This window comes from Oncorhynchus masou, chromosome 31 (assembly GCF_036934945.1).
Source record: "Oncorhynchus masou masou isolate Uvic2021 chromosome 31, UVic_Omas_1.1, whole genome shotgun sequence".
In the NCBI taxonomy this organism is placed as follows: domain Eukaryota; kingdom Metazoa; phylum Chordata; class Actinopteri; order Salmoniformes; family Salmonidae; genus Oncorhynchus; species Oncorhynchus masou.
Genome location: NC_088242.1, coordinates 25,403,821 through 25,426,258, shown reverse-complemented (window position 1 = coordinate 25,426,258; position 22,438 = coordinate 25,403,821). Strand labels below are relative to the sequence as shown.

The following is a 22,438-nucleotide window of genomic DNA, read 5'->3' as shown; positions in this document are numbered from 1 at the left end:
GGAGAGAATTGAGGCGAGAGACGTGCCTAGTACCTCTATAAGCATGGCCCGCTCGGTCTTCATGACCACTTCCAGCAGAGGTTTGACCAGAGTCTGAGGAGCTGCTGGGATCAGGTGGAACAGGTTGATAATGGCCGAACATATCTTCATCTCCTAGAGAGGGAGAGGACAAGAGGGAGAGAGGGAAAGTGGAGGTGAGAAAATAAAATAGTATTAAGTCATCTTTACCAACATCTTGAACAGACATCTTGATTTTGCAGTAACTGTAGAGATACACTAGCCCAATACCAAATGGACCCCGTAGTCCGGCCTAATCCCTAGACACTTTTTGAGATCTGAGAGGATTGGCTAGAGCTCCACGAGTACTTAGGGAGTAGGGGCCAATTTGGAACTGCGCAACAGGGCATTTCTAATGGAAAACAGCTTCAGGGGATGAGGAAGTGATGTTACTAGTTGGGGAGTGATGATTGGTTGTTTTGGAATATGGATGAGAGGGGTTGAGAGTACCATCTACAACTTGCTGACTTCAATGATGATTGATTTCTATGACTTTACTATTAGTGACTCTTATGACGTTAAAATGAAATGGGGTCATAAACTGAGTTGGTATAAAATGTCACAGAACATTTTGATACGGTATAGCACCAGGTAAGGTTAATGTTAAGCAACCAAACACAACAGACAATACAATCCACCAGCACTACCACAACACTATGGGGGAGGGGGCAACATTGGACCCAGTCTCACCTCAACTCCCTCCAATGCAGGCTGTGCCGGAACGGAATGGGAGAGAATGGAAAGAGTCAGCAAAGCAGTGTGTGTGTGTGTGGGGAGGGGGAGGGGGGTGCATGAAGGATGGAATGGAGTGGAATGAGTGTGTGTGTGCAAATATTCAGACAGTGGTAAAGACCTGAGAAATCTCAAACATTTTCATACTGTACAGGGGAGAAAAAAAACAGGACAATTGGTTAAACAAACTGGTATAGTTGTGCTTCCTTCCTTATCCCTCTATCCACTCTCTACCCCTCCTTAACCCCCCCTCACTCTCCTCATCATCCCTCTTATCCCTCCCTGCCCCCCCTTCCTCCTCATCCCCTCTCTCCCTGTTCTCCTGTGCGGTTGACCTGGTGGTCCCTGCCTCATTGTCAGTGGCAGCCCTCAAAGAGAAGAGTAGTGGCAGGCGAACAGAGGGCCAATTTACATCTCATTACCACTACGTTTGAGGAGCGCAGAGAGAGGAAGAGAAAAGAAAAGCAGGAAATAATGGATGCTATTTCTGCAGAGGCTGACGGTGGACGGTGCATCTCTCCCCCTGCAACACCTCTTCTTCCCCTTTACAAGGTTATCTGTCAGAGATAACGAGTGGAGAGACGGTGGCTGGGCTGCTGGCTCTGCGCTCTGGCTGGTGCCTAATTAATCATTGATTGTAATATGGCCACTCACTTCTCATCTGGAGCAGGCCTCACTGAGGAGCTGTCAGGGTGCATGTGTGTTAAGTCATCTTCCTATGTGTTCATACTCACACTGCCATCGCTGCGCTGGCCTCCCTTGTGAGTTATGACTACCACCTCCATCCACTTCCTAAGGTGTTGCTGAGAGAGAGAGAGATTAATCAGATATTTAATCAATGGATGACTACCTCCTTGATGCGTTAATAGCGACTTAATAAATAATGTTTAGCCCAAACTCAGCAGCCTTCCTTCTTTACCATCATCTGGTCACAGAACTTGTCGTTGAAGGAGTTGGGGAAGAGGCGTGTGACCGAGGTGAGGCGGTTGACCACGTTGAGGGTCAGACTGCGGTAGTCCCCCAGCATCATCAACAGAGGGCGCATGTGGGTGTGGATCTGGTCCACCTCGATGGTGGCCCCTTCCAGGAACTGGGAGAAAGAACAAAGAGAAAAAAATACATTCCTTTAACCATAATCATTTTTCAATTCAGGTCATTCGCAGCATGAATCATGGCTTATTCTCACCAACTTTATTTCTGTCTCTCAACCCAAGAGCCCAGTAAAACAGCTCTGGATGATCCAGTGCCTGAGAGAAAGGCCGCAACAATAAGGCCAGGGCCAGTCACACACACAGGGATGATGCATGGCAGCCACATTAATTCTCCCCTCTTTGCTCAGAACAAACACTCCATCCTGTATCGACCGCTCCCTGGCAACGCTCATTAGTGTTAGGCCAGGGAAGACAGCGTGAGAGGAGGCGAGAATGAGAGGAGAGAATGGAGGGAGAAATGATTGTTGGATGGAGGGAGAGATGAAGGTGTTGATAGGTAGATTGAGGGTATGAAGGCTGGAGGTCAGTGTTGCATTGAGGAAGAGGCACATGTAGAAGAAATTCAATGATTTTGTGATGGAGGGAGAAAAAAGGTGTGCAATGAGGGGATCAAGAAAGAGAAATAAGAAAGGGATGAAGGAGGTGATGAGGATAAAAGAAGGGAGAAGAAAGGGAAGGAAGGATACCTAGTAAGTTGCACAACTGAATGCCTTCAACCAAAATAGGTCCTCCGTATTTAACCCAAACCCTCTGAATCAAAGAGGTGCGGGGGGCTGCCTTAAAATCCACATCGTCAGCCCAGGAGCAGTTGTTGGGGCTGACTGCCTTGCTCAAGGGCAGAACAGCAGATTTTTACACCTTGCCGGCTTAGGAAATTGAACCATGACCTTTCTGTTACTAGCCCAATGCTCTTAACGGCTAGGCTACCTGGGACGTGTGTAATATACTAACCTTCCTCATACAGGCCTCTCCTGCCTCCTGCAGTTCAGAGTTGGTAGAATTGAGGGCTTTGAACAGTGCAGCAATGATCTTCTCTCTGGACTGAGGCAGGTAGTTACAAGCTGCCAGGGCATCTATGCAGACAGAACAACTGTCAATTTACTGCTTTATAAAAGACAAAATGTTGGATTAACACATTTGTTTTGAGATGCTGTGGAATAGTAGATGATGAACAAAGCAGAATTAGAAAGAATGTTGTTCCCATTTTGTCGAGTTGATTGTGATATACGTGTTTGTTCTACATGTTGAATGGCAGAATTATTTGGAGTCCTTCAGTGTAGTAAGTACTCAGACTCCTGTCATGTACTCACTAAGGGCAGCGATGCGCAGGGGAACCAGAGAGGGCAGGCTCTTATAGCAGGGCAGTTTCATCAGAGCAGCGTCCTCAGCCTCACACAGGTTCAACAGCTGGAGAAAGAGCAAGAAAGAAATTTTATCAATATGAATCAATAGGGGATGGAAATACAGAGTCAACTCAATACATTGTTAACTCAATAGGGCAAATTGTTTTCAACAGTTTGTGATAATTATTGGATAGACCACTTTTAAGGTATGAAAACAAAACCTATGATAAACGTTTGACTTTGTGATAAACTATTCCTTTCAGTCCGTTGCCATGGCTATGCCCACGACCTCTCACCTCTGTGTAGAAGACCTTGTGCTCCATGACGTTGAGGTCCATGGTAAAGAGGCGTGGCTGCAGGGTAGTGCAGAAGGTATTGCCCTCCATCAGGCCGATCTGGGCGTTGGCCGGCTGGTGACGCAGCAGGTGTTTCTTAGGGGGGATCATGTCCTGTAACACCTGTGGGTGGAAGGGGTTATAACAGGTTATAAAATCAACAGGTGCTTCTTGGGGGGGGTCACGTTCTGTAACACCTGGACCTTCGTCCCAATATCTGTAGCATGTGTAGAGCAAGGACCATATCTACCACTGCCTAACAGTCACCACTTTATGAGCTACGAAAAATCCTGTTTTACCCATTCAATTTCTATGATGGTGAATGCATACATACACACATGTACACATAGATTTTGTGTTGTAGATATTTGGTAGTAGAGTGGAGGCCTGATGACACACAGTACATGGTGAATTCTGTAATTAAAGTATTGTAATGTTTTTTTAAATTGTATAACTGCCTTAATTCTTCCAGACCCCAGGAAGAGTAGCCTTGGCAGCAGCTAATGAGGTTCCATAATAAATACAAATTGTGCCACAAAACCCTGGTACGGCATCTTAGACCCACCTCTTTGTGCGGCTCCATGATGATGGTGACACTCTTCCCGGTGACCTGAGCTAGCACCTGCAGGGAGTGCATGGCCTGCTTCCTGACCGTGGAGTTGGGGGAGGTGACCTCTCTCACCAGGTCATGGGTGACCATGTGGAAGGACTTGTCCTGAGCAGCCAGCAGCTCCTCAGTCTTCTCCTCATCCTTCAGAGGGGTGGCACAACGAACCAAGAGCTGCTCCAGAGTGGTCTTGGCCATGGCTACTGCACCATTAGACACCTGGAGGTCAAACTTGATATATTTAACTATTGTTTTTACCCTCCCCGTAAACACATTTTTCTTTGATATGATTGTTTTAACCCTGTGTGTCAACACAAATCAGACAACTAGTGTCTGCAACAGTTGGTTAACACAGGTAACTGTACCTCTCCAGTGAGGTCCATCATGACGAAGAGCAGAGCCTTGAGGAAGGTGAGTTGGTTCTGCAAGACCCAGATGAGAGGTAGTCTCTCCATCAGGAACTTAATGGACACCACCCCGCCCAGCTTGGCGTACCAGGCCTGCTCATAGCAGCATGCACACAGACGCTCCACGATGTAGGAGAACAGAGGCAGCTGGCACGCCTGGGGACGGAGATGAGACGAGAAGAGAGATGAGGGGGGATAGAAAGATTAGTAGAATGAACTCATCGCAAGCACTTATTCACAGACAAAATTGAAAACAATTACAGTAATCAAGACTCACATCCTACTTAAAACATATCAATTTTTAGAAATCACCACCAACAAGCATGAAAGTGATGCAATCCCACTGGTAAACCCCCAAGCCCCCTTTCTCTCACCCTCTCCTTGGACCCCAGGATGATGGAGGCTACGTCGAAGATAACAGCCAGAGCCACCTCTCCTATTTTACACAGCTCCTTTTCCTCGTAGGCCATGCAGATGGCGATGGCGTCGATCAGAACCAGCGGATCCATGCCCTTAGAACCGTTCTCCTCACTGTGGAACATAGCGGTGTTGGGCTGGCTGCCCAACTGGTAGCACTGCAGCAAGAACGGACCTAGGGGAATAACAACAACCATGAGGAGCATAGAAAAAGGAGGGGAAAGGAGTGAGAGAATGAGATACCGAAGGAGAGAGACAAAGAGCTGGAGAGCTTCCAGCAAAATGAGAGAAAAGAAGAAGGGTGGAGAGACGGTCAAGTCCAAAATGCAAGTGGTACAAAAACACAGGAAGAGAAAGATTAATTCTCTCACCACACTGCTGAGCGACAGCCACCATGGTGTAGTGTCTGATGAGGCTGGCCACAAAGGGCAGAGCGCTGGGGCGGAGGTCCTTAATGACAGCAGACATGAATGCACCGGTCAGTGCCTGTTCAAAAGTCCTGCGGGCCGGCGTGTCCTGGGCCTTGTAGCGGTGGGAGATGATCACACTAGGGATCCACTTCTCTGTGAAACTGGACACACCGCAAAACACTAAATGAACATGCCGCCATAGGACATTCAATAGACAAAAGCAAAGGACAAAACACTCCCATTAACATTTTCCTCAGTGTTCCTCCTAGGATGTTTTTCAGGAGGCGGAGTTGGTGGCGGAGCTGTTGAATCCATATACGGGAAACACTGGATCATATGACAAAACTGTAATGCATCATTTACAGGGCCTGTCACATGTATTTATCCTGCGGTAAATGTCTGGGTAAATCATCTGTTGTCTCTGCCAGTGCCTAATAACCCCGAGGACCGAGAGAGACTGTCTTTGTGCCTGACTGGTTGGTATGTGCCTCTCTGTCCCCCCCCCCCCACGACTCTCTCACAAGGCTGTGTTGTTATTTAGCCCTGCTGAAGGGGACGGGTTGGTTTGATTGAGAGGCTGTTTTCTCCATGCTTGAGCTTATGTTTTATAATGCCAGATGCCATGGCTACCCCTGATGGATTGCTCCATTTCATTATCACCATTTAAAATACTTTTGCTTTAGGAGAGGGAGAGGCTGAGAGGGGAGAAGATGAGGGAGAGAGGGATTTAGGGGAGGGGGGGGCAGTTAGACAGACTGCCAGATCAATTTCTCTTCATTTACAGCCCCGGCCAATCTGATGGAGCTCCATTCTCACTTCTTGGCATTTGGTGATATTAAAGAAAAGCTGATGCTGTTCACTGAAAGGCCCTTTTCACGGTGACCAACCGGTAAAACAGACAGAGAATGAGGGGGCAAGAGAGAGAACAGAAGTCATGAATCAAAACATCTGACAGTGTGTGGAGCAGGGAGGAGCGTAAACAGAGAGGGGAAAGTCAATTAGCCCCTGGTGAGGATCAATGATAGTAATGAGACCCACTCTCCCCTCCGTCTCTCTCTGCCGAAGCATCTTTCAGTAATCAGCAGCTGTAACACTTGACAGAGCTGATGAAGCAGCTTGACATGTGATGGAAGATATGAGAGAGGAGGGGCAAAGTGGAAGGGAGGGATGGAGAGGGGTATATATGGAGATTAATTAGGGCAGAGGGAGAAAGACCACAAGTCATATGGGGTTAAGGGTATGTGTAGTCTTACTTGGGGTGAGCAAGTAGCTGGTACAGGGCGTGTTTGTTGTCGTCCAGGCTTGTCATGGCAACCAGGAAACACTTGATGACCTCCCAGGCCTGTCGTCTGTAGTACGGCTCCGTGTTGGCACTCTTTAGACAATCCAGAGCCGTCTCTATAGCCTGCAGGGGAAACAGACACAGAGAGACGTTTACCTTTCAACATCCATACAGACAAGGCTTCAAAATAAGATCCTACAGTAAATCATTTAATTGACCATGGTGGATTCATAAGATGAAAGAGCTGTTTTTGTCAAATTACAAAGGACACTTGACAAGCAGTAAAACCAAAAGTAAATGTTCAACACTAGTGCTGAGCGAATAGTGCTTTTTGAAGACGGTTCGGTTTGATTATTTTTTAAATAATCATGGTTTTCGATTTCGATTGTTGTTTTCTTTACGTGAAATGCATTGTGTGGCTTGAATGCTGTAAAATAATCAAACAATGAATAAAAGCCTCATGATGGTAGTGACTGTCCATTACTGCTTATCACTTAATAACCATCATTTATTCACATTACTTAGGGCCTACTTTAAGCAAATATTTCAGTTATGTATATTAAATGGTTTTATGTGATGATATTATTTAATTCCAAGTCATCATCTCTATAGAGCTGCTGCCTACGTTGTCTGACAAAAATCACAATTTGAGTAGTTCTTCAAAGTAAATAAGGCATACTTTAATGACTGCCCAATACCAACTATCAAATCACTTAGATCCTTTATTTTCAGGTAGAGATACCTCGAAACAACAGCTTTCTATCCCTCTCCATCACACATTCTTCTGTCTCTTCTCTCAGGGTCTGCCTGACACTACTATAACAGGCGTTAAAGAAACACAGACCAGCAAGCAGTGGATTATGGTCATTGTAGATTCAGGTTTTCTGAGTGAAACTATGTAGCATTTTTTCCCTAGTACAGATTTATCGCTATAGAAACTACACAATGTGCGCATTGAGCTTACAGGAAAAACCAGAAGGAAATGGAATTCAAATAATTGAACTGATATTCATCAATTAGTTGTTTAAAAACAAAAATATAACTAACATTTCAGTTATTCGCTCAGCATTTCTCAAAACTTCCCATGAAAACAACCCTTTGAACCAAGTTAACAAATGTAATATAATTAATTGAAAGTTAAAATAATCTGAGTAGAACAATAAATACCCCACAGCTCAAGACTACCATGTTCCCATGATTTGGTGCCCCCTCCACACAAAAATTGAAATCTGCATCACAATAGAATACATTCAAGTCATCATCTTGTGAAAGTGATAAAGTAATTCACAATGCCTTATTAAGAAGGTGAATCGACTACCGAGATTGTATTCAATAAATACGTTGTTACAGCTAACATGTCAAAGCAGGAATGAAGGATTCTAAATAGTTTGATATGCAACCTAATTGCAGTGAATGTTTTTGGTATATCCAGAGATAGGTTTTGTTATATTTTACTGCCAAAATAGGGCTCCAGAATATTCCGATTTTTTTGCCTTAATCTTTATGTTCACGAACAGTATTAAATACTGTATAGGCCTAATTCAATATGTGCTAATTCACCACCGGAGGAAGTGGAAACTCAAAACACGTGATCTGGATCGCCAACTCTAAAAATAACACCTTCTAGTAGGCACAATAACAGTAAACGCAATGTCCTAAAAAGAAACTTTGCAATGAGCCCTTGTGCACCTGCGATGGACAATACGCATTTCCCCATGCACTCCACAGATATCATGATCGTAAAACAGGGTGCTTTGAGCCAAGGTTATAGTAAACTAAAACAAGAAGAAAAAGAAAAAAAACACTTGAGTAAATGGAAATAAAATTAACAAACCCATTTGATAACATAAAACTTATAATCTTTGGCTCTAAACCAACTAAAATAAAAACTAATCATGAATTATGTTCAGTCGTAGTGTTTGTTTTCAAGCGTCTGAATCTGGCGGGTCAAATTGAGATTACCTTAAAAATTATGAAGTCAAATTCACGAGCAGCACCACATATATTGGGCGTGTTTAAAAATGGTAAGGCTAAAGTAACCGACTGTAGACAAAAGCCAGGGAGCGAAGTCAGGGGAGGTGCATCTGCGACAGCCAAAAGTCAGACACTAATCTGGTTTTCCAACAGCAAGGCTCAGAACAATATGGCAGTGTTGCCAAAGGTTCTTTAGAATGTCAAAAATAAAATAAAAACATGTATTCCCATATCACACCCTCAAACCATAATATTATGTGTTTACATTGTACAATCAATTAGTGAGAGACAGCCTTAAATATATGTATTTGAATATATCCATTGTACACATAAAATCAGTCACACCTGGGAGAATTTTTGAATTGTATCTAACCCTACCTCGCACAGACAACTGACAAGGTCACAAAATATGACAAAATGGTTGCAGACTGGAGCCCTGTACCCTGTGTAGAATAACAACCCTACTGCACTCAGGCAGTGGGTTTCACTCATGCCTGAGATCGGCGCTATGCGTAACCTGTCATGGAGAAAGAAACTCTACACATGGTGCCGGGCCCGAGCCCAGCAGAAGCCATTTCAACTGCCAGATTATGATCTGACAAACCAATGCGGCCGGACACTTAAGAGGGAGAAAATGAACTAATTAACGCCACTCAGAGAGAGGAGCGAGGGAGAAAGAACAAGAGAGAAGCATGGTCTGTCTGGTGGAAGAGGAAGGAGAAGAGGAGGAGAGTGCATAATTGAATTCTACTGGCTTAGCCCTGTCAGCACATTAAGGCTACACTGCTACTGGCTGACATGCACTCATCCCATCTCAACAAAGTACATAGATATAAAGACAAAGACATTAGAAAGTGTTTTGAATAAAGAGACTCAGGCGCTTTAAATAGACAGAGTGTCTCACTTCAAAAGGAGAAAGCAGTGGAGAGAGAGGGGGCCGGCAGAGATAAAGAGGACGAGGGAAAGTGGGAGAAGAGAGCGGGCAGTGGACAGAGAGGGGGCCGGCAGAGATAAAGAGGACGAGGGAAAGTGGGAGAAGAGAGCAGGCAGTGGACAGAGAGGGGGCCGGCAGAGATAAAGAGGAGAAAGAGAGCAGGCAGTGGACAGAGAGGGGGCCGGCAGAGATAAAGAGGACGAGGCAGTGGACAGAGAGGGGGCCGGCAGAGATAAAGAGGACGAGGGAAAGTGGGAGAAGAGAGCAGGCAGTGGACAGAGAGGGGGCCGGCAGAGATAAAGAGGACAGAGATAAAGAGGACGAGGGAAAGTGGGAGAAGAGAGCAGGCAGTGGACAGAGAGGGGGCCGGCAGAGATAAAGAGGACGGGAAAGTGGGAGAAGAGAGCGGCAGTGGAAAGTGGGAGAAGAGAGCAGGCAGTGGACAGAGAGGGGGCCGGCAGAGATAAAGAGGACGAGGGAAAGTGGGAGAAGAGAGCAGGCAGTGGACAGAGAGGGGGCCGGCAGAGATAAAGAGGACGAGGGAAAGTGGGAGAAGAGAGCAGGCAGTGGACAGAGAGGGGGCCGGCAGAGATAAAGAGGACGAGGGAAAGTGGGAGAAGAGAGCAGGCAGTGGACAGAGAGGGGGCCGGCAGAGATAAAGAGGACGAGGGTGGGAGAAGAGAGCGGGCAGTGGACAGAGAGGGGGCCGGCAGAGATAAAGAGGATGGGAGAACAGAGAGGGGGCAGAGAGATAAAGAGGACGAGGGAAAGTGGGAGAAGAGAGCAGGCAGTGGACAGAGGGGAGAGATAAAGAGGACGAGGGAAAGTGGGAGAAAGAGCAGGCAGTGGACAGTAAAGAGAATGGGAGAAGAGAGCAGGCAAAGGGGATAGAGGGAGAAAATGAGTGAGAATGGAGGGCAATAGCAATGGTGTCTGTTTGTAGGCACTAACTCCGTCACGGCTCTTTGGTCAAAGCCTATGGGGAAATTGAATAGTTTCTCTTTTTTGGGGCGCGGGGATAAACGGCAAAAATAAGGTCTGTGGTAAACCTCACTTCAGACCATATTTTCAGCATTTATCCAAAAACAGCATTCATTTTCCCCATAGAGATGGCAGAACGAACCAGAGAAAACTCATTTCCGGATTTTAAGACTACAAGCTGGCGAGCTCCAGGGGAACAAACACCGTCCTTCTAGTCATTACCATCCAAATAAATTTCAGGATAAGACACATGATGTAAATACCATTAAGCCACTTAATTCCAGAGAGAGAAAGGGGACTGTGGCATCCATCTTTGGAGCTTCAACTCAATTACAGAAATGACAGTGTGCATGTGTGTTTCACTATTAGCAGACAGCGATAGTCATTAGAAAGCAAATAATCGTCTTCATCCAGGGTTCTGTAGATTGATTATTCATGCCTGGAGCAGAGATGAGGAGCCCGTAAGGACGCATGATGTCTTTAATTACATGGGGAAGAAAGTCTTCTCTCGCAGAGAGAAGCACAACTCTGACAGGGATTCATTAACCCTCAGAGGAACGATCACCCCTATTCTCGCTACTTCCACTGTTCTCTAACTACTTTCTCTGCTTTGTAATCACATTGAAATAGAAAAGGAGAAAGGGGTGGATAAGTGGAATTAACGGAGGGGTTTTGAAGTTGTCTCTTGCCTAGATTTTAAAAATGTTTCTCACTAGAGTTTTGCTTTGAGAACATACTACAATACCCTGTTACTGTGACTTAATGCCCAACACAGCACAGTTGAATACCTTATCCACTACTATGATCCAAAATGGCTACCATACCAAGCTCCATTCACACCCGTAATGACTGACAAGTCACATACCTTCTCCATGGGCAGCTGTATAGACGCCTTGCAGTCAGTGAACTCTGCCTTGATGCTGGGTCCCTGGACCTCAGTCACCACGTACTGTAGTCTCTGGGATTCCTTCAGCATCTTCCTGTTGCTGCCGCCAAACTTCCCCAGCACTCGGTACGCCACATGGCTGATGGTCTCCGCTGGGTTACGCAGCGTCCGCCACAACGCCTAGGGGGGGGGGTCAAAGGTTAGGAAGCGAGAGCAGGGACTGCGATGTGTATATAGATTGAATGTATGTGTGTGGGGGGGGGGGGGTTGTATTTGCTTGTATTTGTGCCTGCATCCGTGTGTACGTCCTTACCTGCATAAGCTCTGCTCTGACGGGCTGTATATGATCATAGAGGAAATCTGGCTGCAGGTTGTCCACACAGAGCTCCAGGGTGCGGAGGCCCTGGCTGACCAGCGTCTGGGAGCCATTCAGAGCAGAGACCAGCGGGTCCATCAGCATGGGCAGGTAGGGCAGCAGGGAGCTCAGCCTCACAGGCACCGTCAGACACAGCTCCACAAACAGATCCTTCATGTGCTGCTTATGGAGACCACTCTGGAGCATGTTGAGGCCTGGTGGAAGGAGAGCGGAGGCCAAAGTGAGGAGAGAGGACTGGAGACGTCCTGTAAAGCAAATTCCTGCTTGGCATCCACCATGGTTTTTTTTACCCATCTATCCTGTGTCTTCAGATCAGTGCATATGAAAAGACATGCTACCAACTTTAAAAGCTACAAAACAATATTTGAATGTATTTTTTGTGTGTGGCGCAAACTACCCTGCAGCAGGTTGGGTAGTAGGGGCAGGAACTCCTGGTAAAGCAGGTCATGGCTGCCTCCACCAATGGAACGGAAGAGAGCCCTGAGAAGCAGGAAGTAGTTGTATGGTTCCTTAGCAGACTGGGCCAGTTCCATGGAGCTATTCACTATCTTGTGGAGGTGAGGCTGGGGGAAGGAAGAGACATGATTTGTGTTCGACATCGACACATTTGGTTTTGAAAGTATGGTGAACATCACAATTTAGCCTTCAGACAAGACTAATGTTGTTTCCTGTGCATTTCAATTCAGTCATAGTTATCTCAACAACCATTGTCAATTTAGGACAGGGCTTCCAAGAGGAAGAGGCATCGAAACTATGCAACACGGTTGATAAAAATGAACATCACCCTAACCTTGAGCATCTGCTCGTTCTCAGCAGCGAACAGCGAGACAGAGCCGAAGACCAGTTTGAATAGCTTGAGGTAGAGGTTGGACAGCTCTACGTTGGAGCCCATCTCAGGTAGTCTCTCCAGAAGGTACTCCACCAGGATGGTGGCAAACAGGACTGACGTCGACAGGTTAGCAAGGAACGAGTTAGCCACGATCTGGAAAAATTAGATGGTGAGGGTTTACACATTAGTCACCAAACAAAACCAATCCTACATTACACTCATTTAGTCGACTAGACTTAATCTGGGTCCGGGAAATCGGCCCAAAATGTTCCGTTAAACCCAGATCTGAAATTGCTCTTTGCACTACAAAAGTAGTGCACTACACTGCAAACAAGGTGCCATTTAGGAAACAACAACAGAGAGTGTGGTTACCTGCAAGGCGTAGTTCTTGGAGATCCTCTCCACCATGTAGGGGACTGTGGTCTGGAAGATCTCCTTGAAGGTGAGGGGGTTCATCATCGTGAAGACCCCAGCAAAGTGCTCCAGCACCTCCTTCTCCTCCTTCATACGCACCGTCTGACAGTTGGCCACTCTGATGTACGTCTGCTGGTTGTTGGCAATCTGTACCTAGCCAGGAGAGGGGGATGGGGCGCTGTTATATTACGGTTATTACAGCAACCCTGATCAATCTGTACCCTGTACCTAGCCAGGGGAGGGGGCGCTGTTATATTACGGTTATTACAGCAACCCTGATCAATCTGTACCCTGTACCTAGCCAGGGGAGGGGGCGCTGTTATATTACGGTTATTACAGCAACCCTGATCAATCTGTACCCTGTACCTAGCCAGGGGAGGGGATGGGGCGCTGTTATACTATGGGTATTATGGTAACCCAGAGTAATCTGTATCTGAGGATGGACGGGGCACTGTTATACTATGGTTATTACGGTAACCCTGATCAATCTGTACCCTGTACCTAGCCAGGGGAGGGGGATGGGGCGCTGTTATACTATGGGTATTATGGTAACCCAGAGTAATCTGTATCTGAGGATGGACGGGGCACTGTTATACTATGGTTATTACTGTAACCCTGATCAATCTGTACCAGCCAAGAGAGGGGGAGCTGTTATATTATGGTAACCCTGAGTAATCTGTAGCCGAGGGCAGACGGGGCACTGATATTCACAAGTATATACACCGTTTGGCTCTCGTTACACCCTGGACTTGATAGTGGTACGACCTGGAGTTTCTACATTGTATGGCCCTGGTTATACCATAGGCAATGTACCTAGCCAGGAGGGAGAAGAGAGCTGGTATACACATGTGCAGTATATAGTGGTATGACCCAGTTTTCTATCTGGTTATATCCTGATCAATCTGTAGCTAGCTAAGAGGGCAGTGGAGCTCTCTTATACATAGTGTAATGTATACATGTATAATGTATGGCTATATAATCATATCTCCATAAGACAAAGCGCTACTGGTACACTGGCAGTCATACCTGGTAGATGTCCAAGGCCTGCATGGCGTATTTCACCAGCTTGATGTAGATCTGAGTCTCCTTGGGCTGAAGCTGCTTGTTAGGAATGAACTGGGCCTCTGCAACACAGAACACACAACAGTAGTGGTAAGCAATCAGTGAGGTTAGTTTAGCCTGAGTTATCTTCATGAAATGAGGATGGAAATCAATGGGGAAAAAAGGGTCAATCTTGACATCGGAACTCAAGTGTCCATTTCTCCTCCGAGTGTAATGTAAGGGCCATTTATCTGGCTCCTCACCTCCAGGAGCCTTGCAGGAAGTGATTCCCCAGGTGATGGTCTTCACCCCACAGACCAGCGTCTTCACCAGGCTGCGACAGTCCGACACCTGGAATGTCTGCTTGTCCTCCTTCTCTCCCAGCCGGTCGAAGGGGGTGGCGGGGGCGGGAGGGGCGGGGGTGACAGGGTTAGGGGGCGCAAGGGGAGGCAGGGCAGGGAGGACAGGGGTGGCTGGGAGGGCAGGAGTTGTGGGGACCCCGGGTAGCGCCCCCTGAGGTTCGACCACGCCCATCTCTGACTGGGGCTTGCACTTCTTGAAGATGGTGGCGAGCTGGTAGCGAGCGATAGTGTGGAACTTCAGCACAAACACCTTGAGGAAGAAGGAGATTGAAGATGTATTGAAGTCAATGTCTTGATAATCATAAAAGGAACATAATCTTCTTACATGGGGAACCTAGAGATAGTATAAAAGGTGCAGAGTTGATTTGTGATTGGGCACAACATTGCCCCTTTCCTTATAAATCAGGCTGTCGTTTCCCATCTCGCTTTACTTACTTCCAGCATTCTCATCAGTATGTCCCGGCCGTTGCCATTCTCCTGTTCACTCTTGGAGCGGATGCAGTCGACCAGGTTAAGCAGCAGTTTGCAGGACATGGTCTGGATGCTGCTGGGGAGAGACTCGTCATCTATGTTCTTGGCAAACAGCTGCACGGCCAGAGACAGGTCTGTAAGAGGCAGGTTCTGACGCACGTGGTGCACCAGGTCTGCCAGCGTGCTGTAGGCCAGTGGTCTGGGGGGACAGGAGAGAGGGGAAGGGAGAGGTCAGAAGAGTTCACTATCAAATGGAAAGTTTTTAGTTTACGTAACATCTCAGTCATTTAGCAGACACTAAAGGCTCTAATCCAGAGCACCTTATAATCAGTGCATGGAAGGTGCCGGAGCTTTAAAGAGCATTAGAAGACAACTTTTCCCTTTTTTATACTCCACCATCCACAGATCTGCCAGGTCTGATAGCTACGGCTTGTTTCACATGGAGACTAATGAAAGATGAAGGCTGGTGTTTGATGAGAGGGTGAGAATGGTCTTACCTCAGTGTCTCCCGGGCTGTGTAGCCAGACCCGATCAGTATGGACTCATCAAAAAGTTTGTCCATGCAAGGGATGAACTCTGCAACACAGAATGAAAATAAAGTGTCAGAATTAGTCTGAGTGAACGAGTTTGCATTTGTTTGTGCATGCTTGTGTGTGCGTGCGTCAATGCGTACGGCTGCGCAGGTCTGTGGTGAGGATGTGTTTGGCAGCAATGAGCAGTTCCTTGCGTAGATGGGCTGTCTCAGAGGGACAGTTGGTGAGCAGCTGCAGCATGCCCTTTACCATCTGCTGGGAGTACTTCCCTACCAGGTCCTGGTCAGAGGGATACACAAACAAAATATAGTTCCATGAAAACTGGCATTAAGTACTCTGTGTGCCAGGTAAATACAATACAGAAAATGAAATGAGAAATTGAACACAAGCACAGGAAGTGAAAAGCACAACATGGGTATATGTACCTGGTAAATGCGGATGATGTAGGCCAGGAAGGAAAGGGTCTTGATCTGAGCAGCGATAAAGTCAGCATACAGCTCCTTGTTATACAGCTTGTGTTGCCTGAAAGTTACATGTTAGGGTTTACAATAACTACTTATTTACAAAGCAAACAATTCCACTGTACCCTTAATAATGATTTATGCTTTAATACCATTTCATCTTTTTGTGGTTGTTTAGCAAAAATAACAATGATTGTCTAAAGGACAGAATCAAGACACTCAATCGCACACACAGGCTTCTTACCTGGCCTGGGGAGAAACCTGCAGCATGATAGTGTTCATGATGAGGGGGACAAACTCAGATACCACGTTATGGATGTTCAGTTTATACAGCTGGTACATGAGCACCACTATGATAGGCAGCTCAGCCAGCACCTTCAGGGACAGGGACCCCCGTGGGATGATGGTGTGCTGGAGAAACAAATAAACAGGAGTCAGGCAAGGGAAATGCCAGCCTATATTCAGGATCGGTACAACAGTATGGAACATATATCCGATAGAAATATACTGTGTAGAACAGACATGATTCAATGATGAATCACATGAGCTCTGTGCCTTACATTTCTACCTAGAAAACGAGCCCTGGTCTGAGATGCTTTGCCAGTGCTTCTACACCACCATGTGGTAATAAGAGGAGTTACAGACAGTTGATAGAAGTATTCAGGACAGGTCTACTCACTGTACGTGTTTCACTGTCCTCCCTCTCGGGGGCGGTCTTCACCAACACCGAGGTGATCATGCCCACCATCTCAGGAGAAGGCACAGTGTTCTCAGCTATCACCTGGGGATTCTCAAAGTACCGAGCCTGAGAGAGAACAGGGACAAGAACAGAGACAGGGAGAAAAGACAAGAGGGAAGGAGAATGCAAATGTGAGAACATGATTCCTACATCCTCAGAGACCAAACATTTCCCCGCTCAATAAGCCACCTGCTTTTCTGTTGTCTTACCACTACTTTAGGCAGCTCCTTATAGATCTGCTTCACAAAGTCCAGAAAGTGATGGATCTGAATAAAAGATTACAGCAGACAGTTAATATCTTGATCAGAGGAGCACAGTTCAGCATCCAGACATGGGCTCCATCGCAATTAATCTTTGCTCGATTCCTCACATCTTCTTTCCTCGCTTTATTCTCGAAACACATTGGGGAAGAAGGTCTGATCCAATAGGGTTAAGGAGGCAAGGAGATGCGAGGAATCATGGAAAGAGGGATTGAGATTCATGGCAAGACACTGTAGGCAGGTCTTCTGTTCATCAACACAAAGTGAGATTGGAGAAAAGAAAGGTTCTCACCTCTTGAGAGATCTGTGGACGGAACTGTTTGTGCAGTTCAATGATAATACGCAGGCATATCAGCACGTTCTCCTCGCTCTCAATCTGAAAGCAAACAACGAGCGATGCAATGCAAAGAAAACACTGAGTCAATCAGTTCAGGTTAGGGACAAATAACTATCTGGACTAAATACACTGAGTGCACAAAACATTAAGAACACCGTCCATGACAGGCTGACCAGGTGAAAGCTATGATCTCTAAATCCACTTCAATCAGTGTAGATGAAGGGGAGGAAGGTTTAAGAAGGATTTTTAAGCCTTGAGACATGGCTTGTGTATGTGTGTCATTCAGAGGGTTAATGGCCAAGACAAAGGATTTAAGTGCCTTTGCACATGGTATGGTAGTAGGTGCCAGGCGCATAGGTTTGAGTGTGTTGAGAACTGAAACGCTGCTGGGTTTTTCACACGCAACAGTTTCCCTTGTTTAACAATAATGATCCACCACCCAAAGAACATACAGCCAACTTGACACAACTGTGGGAAGCATTGGAGTCCACATGGGCCAGCATCCCTGTGGAATGCTTTCGACACCTTGTAGAGTCAATGCCTCGATGGATTGAAGCTGTTCTGAAGGCAAAAGGGGCGCAACTCGATATTAGGAAGGTGTTCCTAATGTTTTGTCCACTCAGTACGTGTGTGTGTGTGTGTGTGTGTGTGGTGTGTGTGTGTGTGTGTGTGTGTGTGTGTGTGTGTGGTGGACAATACCTTTCTGATAGATTTCTGAAACGATTGGTTCCTATGGAACATTCCACCACCACACAGTTCCCATCTCTCAGCAAACAGGCGTTCTCAGATCTTATCAGTTTTACTTTCAGCGCCCAGAGTGTTTTAAGGTACATTTATCAGACACACTCGCACACACTCAGTCAGTCAGTCACCATCACAAATACACTGTACCTTACTCTGGACTAAAGCATATCGCTCTCATCACATCGCCTCTGCTGAAAAGACGATACGCAGCATAAATCATGTCTGTCATAGACGCGAGTGACAACTTACCTCCAGGAAGCGAAACATGACAGACAGAATGTTCTTGGTGTGAGGTCTCAGGTGTTCATTAGTTGGGATCCGGTGGATGATCTCCAGCACGAGCTTCCTCAGTTGCTGTTTTAAAGTAATACAAGGTGAATCTGATTCTTGTGCATTCAATGACTTCATGTTTAATTGTATCTGTCCAAGCAAATAAATATTTAAATTATTTAATGTCCTCCTACCTGTGTGGGCTTCTCCTGCAGGAACTGCACCTCTCCGTCCTGGAGGAAGGTAAGGAAGCGAGGGATGATGTGTTCCAGGAAGGTGGAGTACTGTGGCGATGATGTCACATTCTGAAAAAGACATCACCACTAACATAAGACCAGTTTTCATTATGTAGACAAGTGAACAGTGTTGCGACTTACAGCTGTAGTAGAAACACAGACATAATGGGTATACCCATTCTAGTTATGCTATGGTAGAAACTTACCTCAAAGTTCTCGCTGACCTCCTGCATCATCTTCAACTTTGTTTCATCAGCTGAGTGTTGGAGGATACAGTAACAACATTACAACAGCTCATGTGACATAATGAGTCATCATATACTTCTCATCTCTGTGCAGACAGGGACACTCAGATCTTATCAGTTTTACTTACAGCGCCCAGAGTGTTTTAAGGTACTTTATCAGACACACTCGCACTCACTCAGTCACTCACTCACAAATACACTGTACCTTATTCTGGACTAAAGAATATCGCTCTCATCACATTGTCCCTGCTGTAGAGATTATACCTAAACCATAGATTACTGAATAACTATGCCCACAACTCACCAATAGCTCCTACAGCTACAGTATACATTAAATCACGCATGTATACATGTATTATGTTTCTGAGCACAGGAGAATTCTCAGGCTCGTGCTGACTCTCAGACTATGGCACACTAAACTATCATAGTTTCTCATTCACTTACGGGTATTGTTGTCTGTGAGGGCTGCCACGAACTGCAGGTACTTCTTCATGAGGGTGGTCTGGTCCACCACCGTTGGGCTGGGGGTCGGCACGAAGGCCATGGTTCCCGCCGGGAGTGACAGGGTTACGATGGGGTAGAGCAGACAAGAGTCTGCACCTCTCACAGAGAATAAATGTGCGCTGCGTGAGAGAAAATGGAAGAAATCAGTGACAATACGATATTTGTTTTGCATGAGTAACTAACATACAAAACAAGTCAAGTGAACGTGTCAACAATTATTTAACAGGCAACATCTCTATAGTATGACAGCAAGCAACCGCGCAGTCTTTGTATACTCATAAAATTACATATGTATTCTCCGTAAGACCATTTCCAGTACTGTGGTCAGTGAGCAAATGCGTACGGCTGAATTTAACTTACCGAAATGTATACTATTCCACCACAGCGATCTAGGATTTAACTAGCTAGCATAACATAGTGGGTCGACAGGTAGCCTTTTTATGCTACCTGTTAGTTAATTTGTTCTTAACTGACTTGTCTAGTTAATAAACTAAAATACTAGCAACGTGCCTCTAGTTCAAGTCAGGCGCACAAAGATGACATAATCTATAGCATGCAATTGATAAAATAAATAGATAAACATTGTCCGTCGAACACAGACAATCCTCACATAATTACTGCTATAAACTACACACATAAAATCAAATTTAGAAAGTGACCATATTGGATGTTTAGTCAAAGACAAACTCTGTGGTTTAGTAACCAGGCTAGCTAGCTTGCTTCCCAAAGAGAAAGAAACCAATCGCGCTAACCCCTCACATCCCCGTTTAGCTAGTATGTCGACAAAATAAATATATGTTTTACTTTTTGAGAACGCATTCGCTAGTTAACGACTTCATCATCCCAAAATGAGCATGCAAAGCAAAATATGCATTATATTTTAAGGAAAGTAATTGAAAAAGAAAGCATCCCATTTAAACTTACCAACTAGCACAGACAGGAAATAGTACCTCTGTGACTTCCGGTCTCCGAGAGCCAGTCTGATATATGTACACTTTTGCACTTTACTAGGATAATAATTATATTCCCATATGCAATTATTTGAAACATATTTTTTATATATGCATAAATAATACCGTAATGTGATATATATTCCGGTTCATTCAACAATCCTCATCAATATAGTACTTGGCGGAATGATATTCAGGAACGGCTTGATGTTGTAAGACCATCGTTTTCGATGGTCTTTTTCTGCTCTACGGATTGTTACTAGGCAAACAATTATGCGGTAAACTGCGCAACGCATGCAGTGGAGCGCGCCAATGTAGCGTGAAGTTCTGGGTGTCTGCCCACTTGGGTCTGTTGCTGGCTGTGTGTTTAGTTTGTATCGAATTATAAAATATAAATATAGACAATGTATGCATGTGTCATATATTTTTTTAAAGTATGTAGCTATGTCGTTCTTTTTTTAAGCCAGCATTGGCCATTAGCCCCTATAAAGATCAATTTACAAGAAGTCAGTTTGTGATTGTAGGCCTACAGTGAATAATGTCCCCTGTAGTAATATATCCAATATAGCAAACACAGTTCAGTCCTAAAGTCCTTGCTTAGATGTTGAAACAAATCCTTTGCCACAAGATGGGAATAGACCATCTCTGTTTGAGAAAATATTTAGGGCCTACAGTACAGAAATGTGATCCTCTGTAGCTCATTTGGTAGAACATTGCACTTGCAATGCCAGGATAGTGGATTGCCTTCATTGGACCACCCATGTGTAAAAATGTATGCACTCATGACTTTGGATAAATTGGTCTGCTAAATGGCATATATTATTGGTATAAATGGAACGGTACACATCAAACGTATGGATACCATGTTTGACTCCAATATTCCATTCTACCCATTACAATGAGCCTGTCCGCCTATAGCTCCTCCCACCAGCCTCCACTGTTAGAAATGATAGTACATTCTCCAAATTAATAAAACTATTGTCACGTTCTGACCTTTATTTCCTTTGTTTTGTCTTTATTTAGTATGGTCAGGGCGTGAGTTGGGGTGGACAGTCTATGTTTGTGTTTCTATGTTTTTTCTATTTCTGTGTTTGGCCTGATATGGTTCTCAATCAGAGGCAGCTGTTAATGGTTGTCCCTGATTGAGAACCATATTTAGGTAGCCTGGGTTTCACTGTTGGTTTGTGGGTGTTTGTCGCCACATGGTACTGTTTTGATATGTCACGGTTATAGGGCATAGTGGTCAGTGCGGTTCTCATTAAAATCGTCATGAACATTTACCACGCTGCATCTTGGTCCGATCCTTACTCCTCTTCAGATGAAGAGGAAATCTGCAGTTACAGAAACACCCACCAACAGAGGACCAAGCGGCGTGGTAATGGGCAACAGCGGCTGAAGACACAGGACTCATGGACTTGGGAGGAAATTCTAGACGGGAGAGGACCCTGGGCAGTCGGGAATATCGCCGTCCCAGAGCTGGAGGCAGCGAAGGCAGAGAGGCACTGGTATGAGGAGACAGTGCGGTTGGAAGCCCGAGAGTCAGCCCGGTGCGGTGGTGGGAACAAGGGGAGTGTGGCGAAGCCAGGTAGGAGACCTGTGCCAACTCCCCGTGCTTACCGGAGAGCGAGAGGGACCGGCCAGGCACCGTGCTATGCTGTGCCGAGCACGGTGTCCCCGGTGCAGGTGCATAGCCTGGTGCGGTACATTCCAGCTCCTCGTATTGGCCGGGCTAGAGTCGGCATCGAGCCAGGTGCCATGAAGCTGGCTCTACGCATCTGGTCTCCAGTGCGTCTCCTTGGGCCGGCGTACATGGCACCAGCCTTACGCATGGTGTCCCCGGTTGCCAGCACAGCCCAGTGCGGGTTATTCCATCTCGCCGCACTGGCCTGGCTACCGGGAGCATGCAACCAGGTAAGGTTAGGCAGGCTCTGTGCTCAAGAGCTCCAGTGCACCTGCATGGTCTGGTCTATCCAGTGCCACCTCCACGCACCAGGCCTCCTGTGGCAACCCCCCGCACAAGGCTGTCTCTCCGTCTTCTGCCTACAAGTGTTCCCGTCTGTCCTGAGCTGCTGGAGTCTCTCGTCTGTCCTGAACTGCCGGAGCCGCCAGTCAGCCAGGATCTGCCGGCGCCCCCCTTCACTCCGGCGCTGCCGGAGTCTCCCGCCTGTTTGGCGCTGCCGGAGTCTACCGTCCATTCGGGACCTGTGGCGTGGGTCCCCAGTCCAAGATCGGCGGCGAAGGTCACCGCTCTAAAGAGGCCGCGGACGAAGAGGCGCACTAGAACTATGGTGAAGTGGGGTCCACATCCC

General features: G+C 46.1%; 1 protein-coding gene across 6 annotated transcripts in view; it reads right to left on the bottom strand.

The window, feature by feature from the left end:
• Positions 1 to 20,132, bottom strand: part of trrap (transformation/transcription domain-associated protein) — an 83,706-nt gene extending 63,574 nt beyond the window's left edge. For 2 of the 6 annotated variants that reach the window (XM_064950469.1, XM_064950472.1), the window contains exons 1-32: positions 20,104 to 20,132; positions 19,120 to 19,298; positions 18,637 to 18,686; positions 18,389 to 18,499; positions 18,174 to 18,278; positions 17,136 to 17,219; positions 16,793 to 16,849; positions 16,524 to 16,649; positions 16,089 to 16,255; positions 15,809 to 15,905; positions 15,524 to 15,662; positions 15,348 to 15,426; positions 14,815 to 15,049; positions 14,281 to 14,629; positions 14,003 to 14,100; positions 12,935 to 13,129; positions 12,524 to 12,715; positions 12,131 to 12,296; positions 11,671 to 11,927; positions 11,337 to 11,537; positions 6,554 to 6,705; positions 5,262 to 5,461; positions 4,848 to 5,065; positions 4,432 to 4,629; positions 4,025 to 4,285; positions 3,421 to 3,582; positions 3,092 to 3,188; positions 2,733 to 2,854; positions 1,709 to 1,879; positions 1,524 to 1,592; positions 748 to 768; positions 34 to 153 (exon numbers count right to left, since the gene is read on the bottom strand). In XM_064950469.1, the coding sequence (XP_064806541.1) occupies positions 34 to 153; positions 748 to 768; positions 1,524 to 1,592; positions 1,709 to 1,879; positions 2,733 to 2,854; positions 3,092 to 3,188; positions 3,421 to 3,582; positions 4,025 to 4,285; positions 4,432 to 4,629; positions 4,848 to 5,065; positions 5,262 to 5,461; positions 6,554 to 6,705; positions 11,337 to 11,537; positions 11,671 to 11,927; positions 12,131 to 12,296; positions 12,524 to 12,715; positions 12,935 to 13,129; positions 14,003 to 14,100; positions 14,281 to 14,629; positions 14,815 to 15,049; positions 15,348 to 15,426; positions 15,524 to 15,662; positions 15,809 to 15,905; positions 16,089 to 16,255; positions 16,524 to 16,649; positions 16,793 to 16,849; positions 17,136 to 17,219; positions 18,174 to 18,278; positions 18,389 to 18,499; positions 18,637 to 18,686; positions 19,120 to 19,219 (4,599 nt within the window). In that variant the 5' untranslated portion in view covers positions 19,220 to 19,298; positions 20,104 to 20,132. The remainder of the gene's footprint in view (positions 1 to 33; positions 154 to 747; positions 769 to 1,523; positions 1,593 to 1,708; positions 1,880 to 2,732; positions 2,855 to 3,091; positions 3,189 to 3,420; positions 3,583 to 4,024; positions 4,286 to 4,431; positions 4,630 to 4,847; positions 5,066 to 5,261; positions 5,462 to 6,553; positions 6,706 to 11,336; positions 11,538 to 11,670; positions 11,928 to 12,130; positions 12,297 to 12,523; positions 12,716 to 12,934; positions 13,130 to 14,002; positions 14,101 to 14,280; positions 14,630 to 14,814; positions 15,050 to 15,347; positions 15,427 to 15,523; positions 15,663 to 15,808; positions 15,906 to 16,088; positions 16,256 to 16,523; positions 16,650 to 16,792; positions 16,850 to 17,135; positions 17,220 to 18,173; positions 18,279 to 18,388; positions 18,500 to 18,636; positions 18,687 to 19,119; positions 19,299 to 20,103) is intronic. The other 4 variants (XM_064950470.1, XM_064950473.1, XM_064950471.1 and 1 more) reach the window with 2 other exon arrangements.
• Positions 20,133 to 22,438: the final 2,306 nt, after the last annotated feature.